The 21,516-nt window shown below is 37.9% G+C and overlaps 1 protein-coding gene across 1 annotated transcript; it reads right to left on the reverse strand.

Annotated features, from left to right (window-relative positions):
* On the reverse strand, nucleotides 1-21,225 carry LOC107762952 (protein SENSITIVE TO UV 2-like). Its single transcript, XM_075246262.1, has 12 exons — nucleotides 20,774-21,225; nucleotides 20,596-20,634; nucleotides 20,416-20,498; nucleotides 18,922-19,025; nucleotides 18,474-18,808; nucleotides 9,857-9,925; nucleotides 8,502-8,584; nucleotides 7,659-8,003; nucleotides 7,468-7,574; nucleotides 6,849-7,006; nucleotides 966-1,162; nucleotides 1-654 (listed from the first exon to the last, which is right to left on the reverse strand). The coding sequence occupies exons 1-12, from the start codon at nucleotides 21,119-21,121 to the stop codon at nucleotides 393-395; spliced, it is 2,130 nt and encodes a 709-aa protein (XP_075102363.1). The 5' UTR covers nucleotides 21,122-21,225; the 3' UTR covers nucleotides 1-392.
* Nucleotides 21,226-21,516: the final 291 nt, after the last annotated feature.

The raw sequence follows: 21,516 nt of genomic DNA on the forward strand, positions 1-21,516 counted from the left end.
TTCAACCGTAGATCCTTCTTCATCTGTGCATTAAATTGAGCTTTGAAACATGACAAGTTTAGGTAGTTCGCCGAAGCACGAACATTATACATTCAATGCGATTGCTAGCATTATTCTTCAGCCAATGACAAACATACATTTAAAATATATACATAGAAGCTGATACAATGCTACAATTACACTAACCTTATACAGTGGGGTGACCGAAAAATGCATGCTTGTGCTGAAAAACCCATTCAAACAGATCAGTGCTGATGGTTTCAGCATAGAAGCTGCAACTTTGCTCCACGCTCAATCCTGTCAAGTACCATAACTCGAATATTTCCATGAGCCGTTCTTCAAGCGTGAGTGCACTTCTAGCAAGGATCAATCAAGTTTTCATGCCTCTTTCATTAGCTGCTGCCACCAAGAAACGTGAAAACTCTTCTTCTCAACACCTGAGCTAAATCTATGATTTCGGATTCCCTAATCTGCCGAGTCATGCTAACATCCTGCCACAAGAACTTGCGCTTACTGGATACTCTGCTTGTTATATCAACAGTCAAAGTTGCTTTCTCTCGACTGTTTGTTAATGCCCGCAGAACATGACTGGAGTACTTGGGATGTGAGACTAGTCTATTCAAGAGTATGAGTACCTCTCGCATCAGCAAGGTCCTGCCAAATAGGAACATATAGAAAAGAAGATTGGGAACATGAAATAAATAAATCAAATTTAAAATATATTTGGAATCTGCAAGGTCTTTCCGGAAAATGAAAGAAACAGACAAAACAAAAACTACTAATAATGAGAAACTCCATGAATTCAGGTGGACTCCGCACACAGGAAGGTGGATGGGAAGAAATATTCAGCTATATAGAGTATACATCAATGCAGCTACGAGTAGAGTGTGAAAAGCAACTCCATTTCATGCATGTTTTTAAGACTAAAATACACCTCAAACACACATTTAAATGCCCAAAGATACCTCTCTTTGAATACTTCAGCCTGCTGAGCAGTATCCGATTCTTCTAGATCCAAATCGCGAACGAAGCTTTGCAAAATAATTGCAAATAAATCCTTTCCTTTTGGAAGCCTATAATTTAACAGAATCTCAACACCACATTTTCCTGATGATGCTAAGAAAGCTAGCAAAATTATAGTGTGCCTCCGAAGCTGTAGTTCCTGAAAAATTAGAGAATCAAGGGTAACAGAAAGCAGAAAGGGGCAAATTCCACTCTTGGAAAATTCAAGATAGAATACGATAGCAATAATGCAGATCAGTTTTAAGACCAAATTAATACGTAAAAAGCACTCCATACAAATAATCTTGTCCAACAAAGAAATGAATTCAGAAATGGCTAAAAATGCACTGGCAGGAACTAGACACGCGCCATAAAGCTGACAACTTCTATCAGTTGGCGAGTGGACTCCTATGGGGATGAGTGACTTATCTTGAGAAAAATCTATCTCTTCTTAGTCTTGAAGATCATGTTTCCATTAATGTGGCAGATGATGCATGACATGAACAAGTATTTTGTAGTACTGCTTCTTCCTGACTCACAAAGTTCCTAAACCATGGTGGAGATTAAAAATCTTAGCTTGTTCCCTCTTATTCGTCTGCGGAGAAATGAGCACCCCAGTAGACCTGAAATGACAGGAGAACCAGCAGGATTGTGGTTTTCAACTGCTACATATCAGACTATGTTACGAGATTTTTGACCTAGAAGCACCCCTGTTGAGTGTGTACGGCATGGATTGTTCATGCGTATTCTTTAATTATTCTAATAAAATCAGCACCTACCGAACCGGATACCTACACCCGCATCGAAGACGTACCCGTAACTGAGTCTGCGTAATATAGATGTCAAATACTTAGAAATAATTTTATCCCAAAGCCGGAACTCTGACACAAACAAATAGATATGATGAATCTATTTTAGACAGCTTGATATGGATTGGTTTACGGGGATGATGATCAACTAGAAGTTGTCAATAGGCTGAATACACATGCGGCCCCTTAAACTTGCCCAATTTTTCATTGTTTCTAAACTAAGGATTATACCTATTTAACACTTGAACCCGAACCAAACTTTCTCTATTGAACACATTCGACAATACTTGACAAACTACTGTGCGTGAATATTACTCGCCGTTGATGTGGAAAATGAAACCAATTAGAAAACGACACGCCATCAAAAAAGCCAAAATGGTTTTTTATAAGAAAATAATTGTTGACCGAAAAGAAAGATCTCCTGTAAAGCTCCATTATTTCCGATTTGTTATCACTCATCTCTTACTTTGTTGCATTTGTTCTTTCTTGTCAAAAACCAGATCCATGGAGCAGATCATTTTCTTTTGAAAAGCAGTTGTGACAACAAAAAATCAGATTTGGCTTGAAAAAAAGGCCAACATCTGTAAAAGCATGGCCAGACAAAGAAGAGGAAGCAAAAAAATGGCAAAAAGAAGAAACTGAAAATGTCGCCGGCAATACTTGGATGGTGGAGTCTATTTGACGAGCTATAATCTTGGTGGTCCTATGAGTCATTGTTGAGATGAAGAGTTGGGGTCGGTTCCGGGGTGTTGCTTTGTGGTTTGTTTGAAAATTGAATTGGCAGTAGTGGTTTTTTATTTTTTTACTTCTTTTTCTTGTGAAAGTTTATTGTCGGCAAATTTTGTATATTCCGGCAAAAGCATTGGTAGAGCTTGACGTATTGCAATTCCACGCACTAAATATTGAGTAGAAAGCACAGCATCTGCCATGTCAATGGTGTAAGTAGAGACAGTAGAAGACTTCTCTACTTTAGACTTTTTAGATTCATTGAGATGGGTGTACTTTGATAGGAAGGCTTGGAGGGCGAGCATTAGGGTCGTATGAGGTAGTTGAGCGTTTTTCTACTCCGTTGTGGGTGTTAGGCTAGTTTGTTAGTGTCTTGCTTTAGTTTGATAGTGGTACTTGTTGTGTTTGTACTATTTTTATGCTCCGGTTTCCTAGTACCTTTCCATTGTTCATATTGCCTTTTCCATTTATTTTTCTGAATTTTAGGTCGTTAGTACTATCTTCCTGACCTATGTTGTTACTGTTCCATGCCTCTTTTTCATCTCCTTGTGCCGAGGGTCTTTCGGAAACAGTCTCTCATACTCCCAAGGTAGGGGTTAGGTCTGCGTACATACTATCCTCCCCAGACCCCATGTGTGGGATTATACTGAGTTGTTATTGTTGTTGAGATGGGTGTACGTAATTGCTATATGGTGATTTCTGTACTGTTGGAAAGTTGTTTTTGCAGTACCATCTTCGTACTTGCCTTAATAATATTTACTTAAGGGGCTGCATATGTATTCAGCCTTTTCAATATATCCTCTGATCACATAGGTCAACCTACAAGCCTCTTTATTTGGCATATTCAAGTTGTACTCGAGCCTAGATCAAACAAACACATAACGACACCAACCTATCCCTATTTCTTTGGTTGTTTTAAATTTAAACACACTTGTTACTAATTCTAGACATTGCCAAGCACCAAAGGAACTTTGCTTCCCTATTTGCTCTTTTAGCCAAAGTTTCTTATTGTACAAAGACCACTTCGTAAAATAAAAAGGAAAGTGAATCTCCAAACTCCTTTAATTAACATAGCCTTAATAATATTTACTTAAGGGGCTGCATATGTATTCAGTCTTTTCAATATATCCTCTGATCACATAGGTCAACCTACAAAGCATGGACGCCGCCTCTTTATTTAGCATATTCAAGTTGTACTCGAGCCTAGATCAAACAAACACATAACGACACCAACCTATCCCTATTTCTTTGGTTGTTTTAAATTTAAACACACATGTTACTAATTCTAGACATTGCCAAGCACAAAAGGAACTTTGCTTCCCTATTTGCTCTTTTAGCCAAAGTTTCTTATTGTACAAAGCAAAATAATAATAATAATAATAATAATAATAATAATAAGACCATTTCGTAAAATAAAAAGGAAAGTGAATCTCCAAACTCCTTTAATTAACAACAACAACAACCCAGTAAAATTCCACTAATGGGGTTTGGGGAGGGTAGTGTGTACGCAGACCTGAGTAGAGAGGCTGTTTCCGAAAGACCCTCGGCTCAAAAAAATAAAAAGACAAAATGACAAAAAGGAGACAATATTAGTATCACAACAACAATCATAGGATAAATAAGAACACCATGAAATCCAGAAGAAAGATGCAAAGCAAAGGGAGACAATATTAGTAAATATTAGTATCACCACAACAATCATAAGAAAAATAGGAACACCATGAAATCTAGAAGAAAGATGCAAAGCAAAAGCGATAGCTAGTAAATAGGACATGCACTGAAAAGCGAAATAGTAAGCCACAACATTGCCACTAGCTATCTTGGACAAAAACCCTACATGGCTAGTCCCACAATGGTACGAAGTAAGGCACGACTCAACTACCTCCTAACCTACAACCCTAATACTCGACCTCCACATCTTCTTATCAAGTGTCATGTCCTCGGAAATCTGGAGCCTCGCCATATCCTGCTTGATCACCTCTCCCCAATACTTCTTAGGCCGCCCTCTACCTCTTCTCGTGCCATCCACAACCAGCTGCTCACACCTCCGTACCGGAGCATCTGGGCTTCTCCTCTGAACATGTCCGAACCATCTAAGTTTCTCTTCCCGCATCTTGTCATCAATGGGAGCCACATGCACCTTCTCCCGGATATCATCATTCCTAATCTTATCTATCCTAGTGTGCCCGCACATCCACCGCAACATCCTCATTTCTGCTACTTTCATCTTCTGGATATGTGAGTTCTTAACGGGCCAACACTCAGCCCCATACATCATGGCCGGTCTAACCACCGCTTTATAAAACTTATCTTTGAGTATCGGTGGCACTCTTTTGTCACACAGGACTCTAGATGCTAACCTCCACTTCATCCATGCTACCCCAATACGATGTGTGACATCCTCGTCGATCTCCCCTCCCCCTTGGATAACCGAACCAAGGTACTTGAAGCTGCCTCTACTCGGGATGACCTGCGAATCAAGCCTCACATCCACGCCCTCTTCCCCTGGCTCAGCGCTGAACTTACACTCCAGGTATTCCGTCTTCGTCCTGCTCAGCTTGAAACCCTTAGACTCAAGAGCCTGTCTCCAAACCTCCAGCCTCTCGTTAACACCGGCTCGCGACTCATCAATCAGAACTATGTCATCGGCGAATAACATGCACCATGGCACATCCCCTTGAATATGGTGTGTTAACGCATCCATCACCAGGGTGAATAAGAACGGACTGAGCGCAGAACCTTGGTGTAACCCCATTACAACCGGAAAATGCTCAGAGTCGCTTCCTACTGTCCTAACCCGAGTCTTAGCCCCATCATACATGTCCTTAATCGCCATAATGTAGGGAACCGACACACCTTTTGCCTTCAGGCATCTCCAGAGAATTTCTCTAGGAACCTTGTTATACGCTTTCTCTAGGTCAATAAACACCATGTGCAGATATTCTCTAGGTCAATAAACTCCTTTAATTAACATAGCCCTAAAACCAAAAGGATACTCAATATTTGAAGTAAATATCATGTGAATTACGTTCAAAAACCATTTTAAATTTCAAACTTTGACATAAGGAATATGGTTTTAAGTTTGTAGTTCAGATTAATGACTTGTTTTCAAATTTGAATTCTAACTTCCTATTTGGGATCACTATCATATACTCTCTCCATTCAAAAAAGAGTGAACTTATTTCTTTTTTAGTCCGTTTCAAATAGAATATGAACCTTTTCTAAATTTGAAAACAATGTAACTTTAAACTTCCCATTTTACCCTTAATGGGATAATTTATAGCCACACAAATATCTAATGATTGTTTTAGACCACAAGTTTCAAAAGACTTTCATTCTTTCTTAAACTTCGTGCTCAGTCAAATAGGTTCAACTGAGGGAGTATAGTAATAACCTACCCTTAAAAATTAATCGATTTGCTTTTTGTATTATTGCTTAGTGTTGTCTTCTTTAAGACAATGCTCGTTGCTTTGAAGTGCATGCCATAGCAACAGGATGCCTACATTTAAGCTATTAATGAGTGAAAAGGCCAACTTTGGCTTCATTTAGCTTCCAAGGTTTAAGCTGCCTCAAGTAGGCCTTTAATAACACTAATATTTTTTTGATAACCGAGAAATATGTTGAGGACCAACGGAGCCAGGTTCTAAACTCAGATGATAAATGGGCTCACCCCTCTATCCTTCTCCACTTTCTAAACTCGGATGATAATGGGCTTGCCCCTCTACCCTTCTCCACTTAAATACCACATGTTTGTGTGCAGCAGGGTTCAAACCCTTGATGTGCGATTAACTCATACATCACATGTTGCGCTCTCACCACTATACCAAAATCATGGGGGTTTTGGTTTATAACACTAATAATTTTAGTGTTCTATTTGTGCTGTGTCACACTAGAATTTCAGAATCTTTTTGCCCCTATCTCTATTAGATCGCCCAACATCATAATCGATGCAAACGCCAGTAATCTATCTCATAAGTCAACTCGTTTTATTTTTTATTTCTCACGTCAAATTGGTTTCAGGATCTCAAGGGTACTCTGTGGAACCTTAACAACAACTATAAAAATCTGATAGAGAAACTACTATTATAAAAATTTAGATGTGCGTATGTGGTGGCATACGCACATTCTAATCAAAAGAATGCATCTCAGAATACAACTGCCTGAAGCAAACAAAACAGTTGGGTCAAGCTGGCTAGAAGGGGAAAAAAAGCAATATTTGCTTATATGAAAGCAAAAGGAGATTATCTAACAATACGAAATAAGGAATGGGCAGAAGATAGGATAATTAAAGCTAAAATATATTAAACATACCTCAGCATTACTTCCAGTGCAGGTGATACATTCTGCCAAACTCTCCAAGATCACACTGACTACGGGAAAGGTTGAAGTATCCTTGGAATTGGTATCAACCATGCCACCCCCATCTCCCTCCACGAGACAGCTGCAGAATGAGGCCATTACTCTTGGGCCTTTATTTATTGAATAGTATAGTCAGGAAAACCATTACACAAAGCAAAAACAAACTGATAGTGATTTGGAGATGGATTTGATCTCAGCAATATCCTTTACATCTTCAAAATATATCGTACTGTAGACAGCAATCTACCACAACTACCACTGTGGTGCATGGTCATACAATAAAATTTAATTTGGTATTCTTCCTTCCATAATAAACTTGGAGAAGGTGCATGATTTTTTAACTTAAACATAAAAAATGTATTGGTATTTTTGTCCATAAGATGGTATAGGCACTCCTGGAAGAGAAAAAATTATATAAATAACAAGACGTGGTAGCCAAGCAGTAAAAGCTACTTTTTACACATAGAGGTACAGTAAGCTAGTCTAAGAAGAATTTCCAGAAGTCAGATAACATCAAATTGATATATAATCATGTGACCCAACACGTGACCAAACAGATATGTCCACTCACAATTTAGTAGCATATGAAGAAGATGCACAGCTTTCTTCTTTACATGCACGTGAGCTCCCTTCTTCAATAGTTTTGAAATACTTTGGAACGGTATATCTGTCCCATACCTATATAAAGGAGGATATTGATTAAGCATATTACAGAGCTCCAAAAATATGCCTAAATTAATGAGAAAGCGGTGTTGAACTTACTTTTCCCTCTCCAAGTACGCATTACTTCTTGCAACAATGAGATTCATGACTGAAACTGCCTGGAGTCTTACATGTTCTACCTCATGAATCATGATAATTTCGCACATTAATTCAAAAAGAGGAAAATAGTTGAAATGAGAAGATATCAAACAGCTAGATCCACAATTGGTGAATCCTATCCTGGCATAAGTATCAACAGTATCCAATCTCGGGCCATCAGCATGATCTTGATCAAATATTTTCTCATCATGGACATGGGGCAGTCCTCTAGTTCCAGGATATCCATATTCGTACAGATCTGACGCATTATCCCAACAAGAAGGTCCCTCCATCACAATGTTGTCCCTGGTACAGTACACTGGAAAGATCAAATCAAAGCATATAAGGAAAATTTCTGGATCAGAAGATAGGGACCATTTTTTCTCCTTTTCCTTTTCTTTATTTTCTTTCTGGTTACAGAAGCAAGGGTTTTAACCCAACAAGGGATTTATCAGCTAGCACTAGCAAGAGAATAACAAAATGCCTTAAGAAGATTCATCGTGAAATTAGAAGGAACAGAAGACTGAAGAGAATGGTTTGCATGATAGTCAGTAGCTTCTAACTCTTGTTTCCCATTTTTTCTTGAACTTCCTCATGAATCCAGACAAATGCAAGCTTCTTGCACGAGCGGTATAGTTTAACAGTTGCCAAACGCCCAAACCCAGGTTAAATCAAATGTTTCTTTTATCTTATTTTGATCGTTAAATCAAATGATTCTTCTGCAGAGATGCTAAAAGAACCCACGATAATAGCTCAAAAACAGAATGGAGGCAGCAGAGCATGCATTTAAGAGCGAATACATACCTTTTACCAAATTTTCTTTCCATACTGAAAGTGAAATTCAAAACCTCTAGCAGTATATGCAAAGACCTATGAATTATAGCAACCTGCATGGGATGAATAATGTTATGAAGCTATTGACAATTAACTTCTATAGAAGGATATAAAATTGAAGGCTTCACGAATTCCCTTTTACTTCAACATAACATGCAGTACTAATTCAAAAGAATTATTAAAAATAAAATAAAATATATTCTTTTAGTACTTTTATTAAGGGAAAACGTTGGTAATTAATGCATACTTATATTTATATATTTCACTTATTCTTAGAGTTTTTGCTGTTTGCATAGTTCTACGATCCTTGGCCAATAACTCACCTCGCATCCTTGTGATTTCTATGGTAGTTCTTGCTTGCCACAATTCACTTGTTATCTGGGAATTTGGGTGATTTTGGGAAGGGCTTGAACCTCGATTCTTGATCATCACTGTTATTTAACTTATATATGGGTGGGGTGAGAATCGTCATGGTGGGTTGGACCTCATGAGTGAATCAAAAATTGGATTTACGTTGGATCTTACTCAAATCACCATATCTATCCTCCTGAGGGGGAGTTTGGTGAGGATTCTGCCATAGATGTTCAGTTGCATATAGAAAAGGGGTATAAAAAACATTAGGATCTAAGTGGTAGAACAAAGAAGGTAAAATCCCATGGAGCAGCCTGTCCAGTGATGCAAAACCGCTGTAAGTGTGAAAGGCACATTTCCATGATGAAACATGGGTCCAACAAGGATGTTCATATCTTTCCACGTGAAAGAGGAAAGGGGAGTAGGCATAATACTGGAAAGTACGGACTCGGGGTTTATCCCTCAATCAAAGACTACTTGAAAGTTACAATAGATTCCACTCTCAGTTAGTAAGCTAAGGATCAGATCACTTGCTATTAAGATTTTCAGAAATAATCACAAAACTCTCACCAATTAAGTAAGCTTTTTCATTTTTAAGTCATAAGGTGACTGTATAAATTACTTAATGATTCTCAAAATCATTATGAAACTTTTGGCCTAAATCAGTAATTCCTAAATCCAAAATTTCATGACAGTGCTTAGTAAGATGCCAGTTTTCTCAAATTTCTCCTTTTCTTTCAAGATATATGAGATGGCAACAGCTTCACAGACCTGTGAATTACTCAACAAGTTTTATCATGTGTATTGCAACCACTATTATTAATCAAGACACTTAACTGAGAGAAATGGCAATTGCCATAAAAAAGTGTTTGATGAAGTACTGCCAAAAGTTTTACATGTTTAGAAATGTAAATTCCCACATTAGCAACTAAAACAGAAGGAAAAATGACAAATATATAAGCTTACAATCTCACATTTTTAAGTCTGCAAAGACCAACCAATGCTTCTAACAAATCTTCCAATCTCACCATTTCATCATTAATCTACAAGACACAAATAAAGCTACAAATAATGAGAGTTCAGCCCTACTAAGACAATAAGGTAAGTAAGTCATGCAGAGTATTTGCATAATAAGTAACATGGTGTAGATTGAGTGTAGGAAAAGGCTTATCTCAGTTTATTGTAATTTCTTGGAGTTTATGCAAACTTTGCAAAAAGTAGAACATAATGGAAGCAAAAGATTCATATAGGCAATACTAACTAGTGTGGATTAAGGCATAGTCAGGTTGGTACGCTGTTAGTCCAGCGTTTACTAAGAGTCCTTCTAGCTGTTTATAGATTTGTATGTCAGTGAGGGGAAGCTTGAATAGTCACTAATCTAGAACTGGTGAATATGACTTGACAGCTCATCCAGGTCCAATTTACTGAACTTCATATTTCAAATATAAACATTTTAACTCATTTAGTCGCTTATATTTTAGCTTTATTATATTAGAGAAACACTTGATAGAAAGCATTCTTAATAATTACTACTATATTAGAAACACTTGCTAGCTAATGAAGTGATTGATTCGAGAAGAAAGTGAGCGAACCTAGGATTTGTGCAAATTGGATCTTGAGAAGGCCTATGATCATGTTAATTGGGAGTTCCTTGATTTCATTATGTTGAAGATGGGATTTGGTGCAAGATGGCGGAAATGGATCAAGTTTTTCATATCAAGTCATCAACCGCCAGATTTTTTGTCCTTGTGAGTGGCAATTCATGTGGTTTCTTCAGTAGCTCAAGAGGAACGAGACAGGGCAACCCGCTATCTCCTATGTTGCTAATTTAGTGATGGAAGAGTTGAGTAGGATGAGTGGTGACCGGGGATTACTTAAGGGGATTTTTCGCAGTGATTGGCGGACAAGGTACTGTGAGGGTGTCTCATCTTTTGTTGCGGCTAAAACTTTAGTGTTTTGTGATGCTGACAACGCCCAATTGTCTTACTTTACACAAGTGTTGACATGTGTGAGAATACACGGGAGAAAAATCTATTTTATTAACAATGATATAGTGAGCCCTATATTTTTTTTTTTTTGATTTGCACCGGGTGTCCAAGTCTCTTTGAGACCCGACTAATCCCGGGGGTGCACAGGCCCTCGGCAAGGAGTTTCCCGCAAGTGCACCACGGTTAATTCAGGTTTTACCCAGTCCGATGGCCTTCAAAAATTGTTTGCACCCACTGGGTTTCGAACTTGAGACCTTGAAAGGGAGCAAACCCCAAGGCTCAAGTCAATTGCCACCAGGCCAACCCCTGAGGGTTATAGTGAGCCCTATATATAATACATATTCTACTCCTACTACATATGGGACTAGGACATATTCTACTTTTATTACTTATAGGACTAAGACATATTCTACTCCTACTACATATGGGACTAGGACTAATTACACAGAACTATCTAACAACATGGCTGCCTAAAGGTCAACCTCAGAAAGTTCGAGATTATCCATGTCGGCAAGATGGAGAATATAAAGGCTCTAGCACAAGTGTGAATTTGCAAAATTGCGGCTCTTCCTACAACTTATATGGGTCTACCGCTAGGAGCATCTAATAATGACCAAGTATCTTGGAACTCGGTGACAGAGAGGGTAGAAAAGAGGCTCGCAGATTGGCAAAAGAGGTACTTATCCAAAAGGGGAAAGGAAATGTTAATTAAGAGTACAATATCAAGCATTCCCACATGTTTCATGTCTTTGCTACATGCTCCAATTAGCGTTACAGGGAAGTTGGAAAAACTTCAAGGGGACTCTCTATGGGATGGTCCAAGCGGAGAGAGGAAGTTTCAATTAGGTTAATTGGGAGACTATCAACAACAACGACGACAAACCCAGTCTAATCCCACAAGTGGGGTCTGGGGAGGGTAGAGTGTATGCATACCTTACTCCTACCTAGTGAAGATAGAGAGACTGTTTTCGATAGACCATCGACTCAAAGACAGAAGGAAAAAAAATAGTAATAATAAACGGTAACAACAAGATAAGATGATAAGATAACCGAAACTAAAGAAACAACATGTAATAACAAATTTCTAAGAATAGGAAAACAAAAACAATACTAATACTACTGGTATGGTAAAAAGCTATGCTTGGTTATTTACTACCCTTCTACCTTAATTCTTGACCTCCACACCCTCCAATCCAGGGTCATGTCCTCAATAAGCTGAAGTTGCGCCATATCCTGCCTAATCACCTCTCCCCAATACGTATTTGGCCTACCTCTACCTCTACTTCTCCTCAGGCCCATCATGGCCAATCTCTCACACCTTCTCACTGGGGCATCTGCACATCTCCTCCTCACATGCCCTTTCCATCTCAGCCTCGCTTCCCGCATCTTGTCCACCACGGATGCCACTCCCAACTTGTCCCGAATATCTTCATTCTTAATCTTGTCTCTCCTGGTATGCCCACACATCCATCTCAACATTCTCATTTTTGCTACTCACATCTTCTAGAAGTGAGAGTTTTTGACTGGCCAACACTCCGCCCCATACAACATTGTCGGTCTAATCACCACTCTGTAGAACTTACAAGTCTAGGCGGCACATTCTTGTCACACAAAACACCAGATGCAAGCCTCCATTACATCTATTCCGCACCAATACGATGTGTGTCATCATCATCAATCTCCCCAATACCTTGAATTACTAACACCAGATACTTGAAACTTCCTCTCGTTGGGATGACTTGTGTATCAAGCCCAGTGTTGTAAATAGCGAGCGCTACGTTGCTAATAGCGTGTGGCGAAGCGGCGCGAGGCAGTAGCGCTATTTTGGTCTGTTGCGGTGCGATTCTGAAAAAGCGTACACCCCTGCCTGTGTAGCGAGAGGCGCTGCGAGGCGAGAGGCATAGCGTAGCAACGCTATTTGGAGAAAAAGAAGAAAAAGGCAGCGACAGTGTAAAATACAAATATTAGGACTTGGGTTTTAACTTCTTCTCCTTCAGCGAATACAACTAAGCAACTTCAAAAATTAGGGCTTGGGATTCATCTTCTCCATAATCAAACATCAGCACAGTAAACCAGGTATGTTACTTTCTTTTCTTTTCTTCTTCTTCTTTTTTCCTTCGACAGTCGACACTTCGATTCGACCATTGTTGTCATCTTCTTTTTTCTTTTTCTTTTTCTTCTTCTTTCTTCTTTTCAATGATCAACTCCTTCTTTCTTTCTTCCTTTTTCTTCTTCTTCTTCTTCTTCTTCTTGTCTTATTTTTTGTGCTCTGTTTTTCGAGCAGAGGCAGAGCAGAGCAGGGGCTTTTTCTTTCTTTCTTCCCTTCCTCTTTCTTCTTCCCTTATTTTTTTTTTGGGTCTGTTTTTCGACAGCAGAGGCAGTAGCAGTAGTCTCTTTTTAGGCTCTGTTTTTTTTGCCATGTTTTTTCAATTATAAACTTATAGTCTTATAGAGTAAAATTAATTGCATATTGATTTGATGATTTTTTTTCTATAAAACAGCATTGAAATGGCGTCATCCGATAGTAATAAACGAAATGATATAGCTTGGAATTATGCTATAAAAGGCTCATCAAGATCCGCAAGTAAATGTGTGTTTTGTGAAAAAACATATCATGGTGGAATAACTCGTCACAAGCAACATTTGATAGGTGGATTTAAAAATGTAGTATAATGTCCTCTTTGTCCGCCCGAGGTTAGGGAGTAAGTAAAAGCATTTGTTGATAAGAAAAATGTGACAAAAACTCAAATGGATTATAAAGCATCGGTGAATCTAATTGATGAAGATGATGAAATGGATGAAGATGATCAAATGGGACCTCCCCCCAAAAAATAAAACTCAAAAGATATCTTCAAATAGTTCTAGTGGGTCATCCACGGCACGTACTGTGACAAAAGGTCCTCTCAATCTTTATTTCTCGGCAAAACAACAAGAAAAGGGAAAAGGTGATTCTAGTTCAGGTTTAGAAGCCAAGAAGATTTTGAGGGATCGCGCCGTAAGTGCCTTTGCAGCATTGATGTACGATGCAGGGCTTCCTTTCAACTGTGTTAACTACAAAACTTTTGATAAATTCATTGAGGTCGTAGGACAATATGGCCCAGGAATGAAGCCTCCTAGCTATCATGAAGTTAGAGCAACTCATCTTAAAAAAGAGGTGAAGAAGATAGACAAAATTATTGAGGAGCATAAAGTGGAATGGAACAAGTTTGGATGTTCCATTATGATGGATAAATGGACAGCGCGGAATGGGAAAATGATCATAAATGTGTTGGTGAACTCTCCAAAAGGGAGTGTTTTTCTTGAATCTTACGATGCTAGCAACTCTTCTACGGATGGAAGCAAAATGTACAGCTTGTTTAGAAAGACTATTGATAAAATTGAAAAGGAAAATGTTGTACAAGCTGTTACCGATAATGCTAGTGAGAATGTTAGTGCGGGTAAGATGATGGAAGCTATGTATCCACACATTTATTGGACTCCATGTGTTGCCCATTGTATCAACTTGATGTTTGGTGACATATTCAAGGAAAACCCATATGCTTCAGGTAACTTTAATATAGTTATCTTTAAAGCTTTAACTTTATTTATAGTTTTATACTTATGTCCTATTAATTATTAACTATAAAATTGTTATTGTTACTTTTATAGTTTTCACTAAGGCCGTCAAGATATATTCTTACATCAATCAGAGGCCGTTGTTGTTGAATTTGATGAGGAAATTCACAAATGAAAGAAATTTGGTGAGACCGGCCAAGACTAGATTTGCAACGGCTTTCTTAACTTTGTATAGTTTTTACTTGCAAAAGAAAAACTTGAGAAAGCTAGTTCTTTCAAATGAATGGAAAGATAATAGATATGCAAAGGAAGCTGCGGGGAAAGAAGTTGCCAAAGTTCTTATTTCTCCATCATTCTGGAATGACGTTGTTCGGGCTCTTAAAGTTGGTGGTCCTTTGATTAGGGTGCTTCGTATGGTGGATGGGGAGAGAAAACCACCAATGGGCTATCTTTATGAAGCTATGGATAGAGCCAAAGAGACTATTGAAGCGTCATTTGAGGGAGATGTTAGGAAATATGAGAAAGTTTTTGAGATTATTGATAGCAGGTGGTCGAATCAACTCCATCGACCTTTGCATGCAGCAGGCCATCTTCTGAACCCAGGATTATTTTACAAGAACACTAGAGATGACGCTTTGGATTCAGAGGTTTGGGTTGGATACCATCAATGTCTTGAGAAGTTGGTCCCTGATTCGGCGATGGTAGATCAAATAGGGGAGGAGTTTGGTAGGTACTCACAAGCAGATGGCCTTTTTGGTTTACAGGCGGCCATTAGAGCCAGACACATAAGGTCGCCAAGTAACTAACTTTAATATAGATATCCTTATAGCTTTAATTTAATTTATTTGCTTTATACTTAATAACTTTTAAAATATTTTTCTATAGATGAATGGTGGATGCAATTTGGACATCAAACTCCAAACTTGCAAAAGTTTGCCATCAAAATACTAAGCCTAACTTGTAGTGCATCCGGATGCGAGAGAAATTGGAGCGTAATTGAGCATGTAAGAAGCAGACTTATTATATTAAAATATTCTATATTGTATTATTATTAGTATCTATTAATTAATCTAAACAATTTATGCGCAGATTCACTCCAAGAAAAGGAATAGGCTTGAGTTATCGCGTCTCAATGATCTAGTGTATATTAAATACAATAGAACATTGAGGCGACGTTATGAAGCTCGCGATACCATTGATCCAATTTTGTTGGATAACATTGACGAGGCAAATGAATGGTTAACTGGAGCCCCCCAAAATCATGAAGAAGAACAAGTGTATGTAAGAGATGATCTTGATTGGGGTACTGTTTCTATGGCGGCCGGAGTTAAGGAGAATATCTATGGTCTTAGAGGGAGTTCTTCAAGTTCAAATTACAAGGGAAAAGGAGCAGCAAGTTCAAGCCGGTCCCTAAATGATGAAGACTCCGAGGATGAAGAAGATGATAGCCAATATAATGCTAACATTCATGAAGTTCTAGAATTTGAAAATCTTGAAGGAGAATAGATGTTGCGTGTTTTACACTTTTAGACTTTAGTTTATTATGAGTCTATGACTATCTATTGAGTCTTTAATTTTTGAATGATATTTATTAATATATTATTGTTATTGAGTTTTTAGTTATATGTATATAATATTTTATGTTTTTGTATAAATTGTCGCTTCACATCAAAAAGGCGAGCGCTTCGCTGCGCGCCTCTCGCCTCAGTGAAGCGGACCCTCGTAGCTATTTGTCGCCGCACGCTATCCAAAACACTGATCAAGCCCCACGTTCATATCCGCTACATAGGTCACGTCGCAAATTGGGATACTGTCACTACACCAAAATGTTGTGGTGGGCTTGGGATAAAAGATTTAAGAGTTTTTAACAAGGCGTTATTAGGAAAGTGGCTATACAGATCTAGAGTGGAGGTAGATGCTCTTAGGAGGGGGTGATTGCAGAGAAGTATGGGGTTTTAGAAGGGGGTGGAGGACAAAAGATGTCTCACTCCCTACGGCTATGGGCTATAGGGAATATTTTAAAGGGGTGGGAAGAGTTAGATGGGAACATTTCATTCAGGGTGGGCAACGGGAGTAGGGTAACTTTTTTGGGACATTGGTGGTGACTGGTGCGGAACTTACACATCCAAAAATCACATGGCCGAACATGCATGGTATTTCATGTCAAAAGGAGATGCCAGTTCAATAACTATTGAGCCTACAATGGAGAGAAGTGCAGTGGGACTTGAGGTTTAGGAGGAACTTGCAAGATTGGGAGGTGAAAGAATTATTTTTGCTTGATTTGCTTCATAGTAAAAAACTTTCACAAGGTAGTCACGATGTATGGAGATAAGGGAAAGGGGAAACGACATCTTCTCTGTTAAGTCCTATTACGAGAAGCTTCTGTTTAGGAAGGAGCTAGCATTTCCATATAATTCATTATGGATCACTAAGATACCAAGAAAAGTATATTTTATTTGACTAACTATGAGAGGAAAGATTTTGAGTGAAGAGGAAGATTACTTATATTAATTGGTGCTTCATGTGTAATGAATCATGGGAAGACATGAATCACCTCCTCTTACATTGTCGGTTAGCGTCTTATATTGTGGTGGGAAATTTTGAGGTGATTTGGACTTGAGTGGGTATTGTCATGCACTGTGAAAGAAACTATGCATGTATAGTTGCGCTTTCAGCAGACGGAAGAAAAGACATAGTGCATGGATGTCACTACTCTAGCACTCGTGTGGATTGAATGGAGAGAGAGAAATAGGAACGCTTTTGATGGTGATAAAATCCATGTTAGCATGCTTAACAAGGAGGATTCCAAATCAACATCATGGCGTTGGAGTGTTTTAAAAGATCAAGTTAGAAGATTGGTGGCTACATTTGTAATTAAGGATATTTGGGCTAGCTTTGTTATTTAACCCTACTTAATTTTCTCACTAGCTTCAGGGTATTTGGGTCATTGTTAGCTCAAATACCTACCTAGTATAAATAACTTCTTATTTCCATTTTTAGGGTAGATTGCTTGAGATGAATTGAGAGATTATTCACTTTGAACGTTGAAATCTCTTTATGTTAGGTTTAGTTTAATGTTAAGGTTTTACCTTGTATCTCTCTTTGAACCTCGCTTGGATGGATCCGATTGTGTGGATCCATGTATGAGTTCATGTCTCTTCTTCCTTGTATTGATTCTACTGATTAAATATTATTTTAATTGTTAGATTATCCCTTCTTTATTCTAAATCTCTCCCCCTCCCTTTCTAATTTTGGATCTATTTGCTATCTTTTCTTGATTGTTGTTTGTTTATCAATTTCTTGCTTCCGCGTATATTAGTTCGTATCAGATGAAGTAGAAAAAGATCTAGAACACTTGACGAGTAGCCTCTTTCCATTATTTATTTTTGGGGCACCACAAGGTTCCTATATGTTAAGATTGAAAGTCATTTGTAGAGAATCATGTCTTTTTATAAGGTTTTCTACTTTTTGGTATACTTCTTGTACACAAGCATAGTTTTTGCCCTTCTATTAATGAAATTTATTACTTTGTAAAAAAAGTTATACGATCAACAGTAATGCAAACTAAACATTATGTTGTAATCTTTAATAGACATTAATTTATATTTTTAACAAGTTTCAACTTAATTTCAACTTTATCAAGAAACCCTTTATTAGTTTTGACTCCTACACACGACACAACATAATAGTATCATTTAATTGCGTCCCTTAAGAGTTCAATTGCCTTTAATTTAGATAAATGCATGACTAAAGCAAGTGTCAAAAGTGTAGAATATGAGGTGAAGAGTTCAAGCAAGTGAAAATAGGAAAAATCAAAATTCCAATTACTTAACTTCCTTTTTCCTGGTTGAGTGGAAGGTAAACAGTAACTGGGTAACAGAGATAAGGAATACCAATTCATACAAAAACAATCTGAGACATTGAGACAGATCTATCGTTTGGTTAATGATTGTTAGCATGCACGCTTGAGAAGCAAAAATAATCAGAAGCAGGAACCTGAAGGTGAAGTACAGTCAAAGTGAAAAGAGATATCACTTAATGCATATACCTTGGTCAATATAGAGAAAAGATGAGACACTTTTGCACTCTCACCAGAATGAGTGTACTGCAGATTATCCTTCAAAGAAATATTTGACTCCAAACTTGTCCTTAAGGGAAAACTCACGTTCAGGTATCCAGAAAGGAAACGGAAATCAACTTCACATGTTGCATACAATTTCGAAATGAGAAGCCTTCCTAATCTTTGGCCACTAGACAAGTTCCATACATCCAACAACTTGTTTCTACGGCAAAAAGTAGCAGATAAATCGCTTTCCGCTGATAAGCTGATAGATTCATCATGCTTTTCAGTCTGGATCCCAACATCTTTAGAGGATATTGTACCTATGATTCAACAGGCAATGAAGAATGGTTGAGTTTTAAGAACAGGAAGGAACTAATTTTCAGGAACCATAACCAATGATTGATTTTGTTTCCACATCCCAATTTGAACTAACCGACTTTTGTGCTGGAGCTAACATGATCATTCGTAGAGCGTGCATTTTGGCATTCTAAGGATTTTCTTTGGTCTTGTTGGATGTTGACGCCCGAATCTGTATTTCTGCAAACATAGAGAAGACCATAATTTTACTGGCCATTCTTTGTCATAGCGGTTGAGGGAGTTTACTCCACAACACTAGGTCAAGAGTTCAAGGCTGGTAGGAAACGGAGCAAAAGAGAAGACCATAATTTTAAAATGAGATTAATCCCATTCACAGTGCAAAGAATCATAACAGTTAGAAAATATTCTCATTCCAGAAAAACATAGATGCAAAAAGCCAAATGTCAATAGATAAGGAAATTAGCAAACAAATATACAACTCAAAAGAAGGCATATCAGCAAAGACAAGAACTTCTTCAATGTTATGACGTCTTCAACTTTTACACACAGCAAGAAGCAAACTTCACTGAAACTCTTCTATTTTCCTTTTAGAGTCTAACTGAGAAGTTAAAAATTTCACCAAAAAGCATGAGAAAGAGCATGATGTTGCATCACAGAGTTCCCTGAACACGCAATATATGCATTTTTTCCCCAAAAATTTCAAAAGGACCAGTATAGTTGCAAAAGGTTTGGCACTCAAATCGTCAACTAGCAGTAGGTCGTACACATGTGAACATGGTTTGTTTAAAAAAAAAAGAATCTTTGTACCATTTGATCAAAAAATTCTTAGAGAAAGATGTTACTGATTCTGATAAATAAATTTGATATCTTTTCTTCCAAAACATTTGTAAAAGAAATTTAAAAATTTATGTATTCTGTTCTTCAAGATATATTGTACCCTTAATGTGTATATTTCTTATATTTTTTGCTTTTAACATCTTTATTATTACATTAAAATTTTGAGATAATACGTAAATTTCTGCCTTCTGAAATACATCCATGCATTATACTTCTTTGTCACGTACCCCATCAAATGTGGTAAAGAGATTGGAATATTGTCAAAACGATAAGAGGTTGTTTGCAGGACGAAAAGGGGAGAGGAAATGACAAATTTTCATTTTACAAAGCTAAAAAAGTTATTAAAAGTAACTTCTTTTGTAGTCTGAATTCACCTCCGTTTAGGTACTATGGCAGTAGTACAGATTAACTAGCTAAAGTCTAAGTAACATAGAAACAAAAAAGTTAACATAACTTGCAATGAAAATTAGACTAAAAGGATAGTTTTAAGCAATAGCATTATGAAAAATATAGGCTAAGAAGAACTTGTAAGATTTTTCATGTAATTTTCAAAGAAAAGGAATCTTGTTAACTCGAGTAATAAAAAATATGTCTACTTATTGCTTGTCAGATCAGGCTATCACCTTATTATCTTATGTGGTACACACATTAACCTCGAGGAATTATGGTCAGCTTTTTATTATGTGTCAGATACAGGTTTGCTCTAGAAGAAGAAGCACCGCATTCAAATTTTGCAACTAACTGTCAAACACAAATTCTACTAAGCACTTACACGTTCACACTCTTCGAAAGAGCAAGCTTGTGCTCCTTCTCTTTCTTCTCTTTTTCCTTTCTTAACTCAATGCACTCTTGCTCCTGAATGGGTGCAAAAGATCATTACCTACCGGGAATTTTCATCAGAAATGTATTTGAGCACAACCTAAATCATAAACCCACCACACATATGGCTTACCAGAAAATTCCGCTGTTTTGAAATTCGATCGAGCTCCTTCTGCAATTAAAAAAAACCAGAATAGCAATAAGACATTTAGCAAAATGACTACAGAACCAATCTATTCAAAGAACATTATAGAATACAAAAATGGACTGGCGAAAGAACATATTATAGTATTATGATATTATTATCTAACCTTCAAATTATCGATTTCTTCTTCTTTAGCAGTGTGGGACCCGCGAGGAGCGATAGTGACTCGGCCAGCGGCAGCGGAGAAAGTGTTGACATCGGAGGACTGATTGAAAACCTTGGAGAACTCTGGAACTCTCTGAGACAACTCTCGGGGAGGCGAATAGCTGACGTCGGCGAACACTGCCGTGTGCGGTTGCGGACCTAGCGGTTGTAGTTGCGGCGGCGGCGGCGGAAGAGGAGGTGGAGGTGGAAAATGTTGCCGAGTGGCGATGGATAAGGCAAGCTCTTCGGCTTGGACGAGCTTGTCGATCAAATCTGCGTCCCATTCATCGTCGAAACCCTCATTCGCCATTGTTTTCTGCTTCCAACTCAAAAGGTTTCTACTTTTTGACGGTGTATTATATTTTTCTTTTCTCTGTACTTCTACTTGATTTCTTAGTTTCGCGCGCTTCCCCCTCTTTTGCCAGGGTATTGTTCGACGAGAGGCAGTAAATTTGAGTGATATGCTAAAATGCTCCTTATATTTGTCGGCTGTTTCGTTTTTCACCCAAAAGCTTCGGTTCCGTTTTTTAACGACCCATTATTTCTTGGAAAAAGGGCCAAATATACCTCTCTATTTTGATATATTGTTCATATTTACCCTTCGTTATATTATCTGATTAAATCTGCCCTCACCGTTAGCAAAGTTTTCAAATTTATCCTCTAATCTAACGGAAAACCCCAAAATCCCAAATTCCTTCTATTTAC

Source organism: Nicotiana tabacum, chromosome 23 (genome assembly GCF_000715075.1).
Source record: "Nicotiana tabacum cultivar K326 chromosome 23, ASM71507v2, whole genome shotgun sequence".
Lineage (NCBI taxonomy): Eukaryota > Viridiplantae > Streptophyta > Magnoliopsida > Solanales > Solanaceae > Nicotiana > Nicotiana tabacum.